This window comes from Etheostoma spectabile, unplaced genomic scaffold, assembly GCF_008692095.1.
Source record: "Etheostoma spectabile isolate EspeVRDwgs_2016 unplaced genomic scaffold, UIUC_Espe_1.0 scaffold325, whole genome shotgun sequence".
Lineage (NCBI taxonomy): Eukaryota > Metazoa > Chordata > Actinopteri > Perciformes > Percidae > Etheostoma > Etheostoma spectabile.
Window position 1 is genome coordinate 511,268 of NW_022605585.1, and position 650 is coordinate 511,917.

The 650-nt window shown below is 55.8% G+C and overlaps 1 protein-coding gene across 1 annotated transcript in view; it reads right to left on the bottom strand.

The window, feature by feature from the left end:
- Nucleotides 1-650, bottom strand: part of ved (ventrally expressed dharma/bozozok antagonist) — a 5,710-nt gene that overhangs the window by 171 nt on the left and 4,889 nt on the right. Inside the window, 1 exon segment of the mRNA XM_032511166.1 lies at nucleotides 1-471. This exon segment is cut by the window's left edge and continues 171 nt beyond it. Within this exon segment, the coding sequence (XP_032367057.1) occupies nucleotides 118-471 (354 nt within the window). The 3' untranslated portion in view covers nucleotides 1-117.

Genomic DNA, 650 nt, shown 5'->3' on the forward strand with positions numbered 1-650 from the left:
TACTCTGGATGAAGGTCCGGAGAGACTGAAACGTGCAGGGAGAGCGGGTTTATATATTTTTTTTTTAAACTTAAAATGTGATCTGAGTGTGTGGTTACGTCCCGTTTCCTTCCAGAGTCAGTAATACTGGGGGTAAGCGGGGTAGGCTCCGGGCAGGAGGGGGGTCGTGCCCGAGGGCAGCATGACCCCGGGGAGGCTGCCGTACTGGTAGAAGGAGTCCAGGGGCAGAGAGGCGACGCCGGGCCGGGCGGAGCCGTACTGCAGGCCGTGCGGGTGGAGGTAGGAGGAGGAGGAGGCCGGGCCGTGGTCCTGCCCCGCTGGGGGGTATCTGGGGTACGGCCCCGGTCTGTAGGCCTGCAGCTCGGGGTAGTGCATCAGCTGGGAGGCGACGCTCGCCTGGCAGGCGTGGGCCAGGGCGTCTTGCACCGTCCTCTTCAGCTTCATCCGCCGGTTCTGGAACCAGTTCCTGATCTGAGAGAGAAGAAGAAGAAGACGAGTTTTATTTTATTATTAAGTATTTTGACCGGTCATTGTCATTTGACTTGCATATTAAGGAGGTGACAAAAGTCGCCTTCTTTCATCTTCGAAGAATTGCTAATTTCAGATCAGTATTGTCCCTTAAAGATGCCGAGGCCCTTATTCAGGCCTTT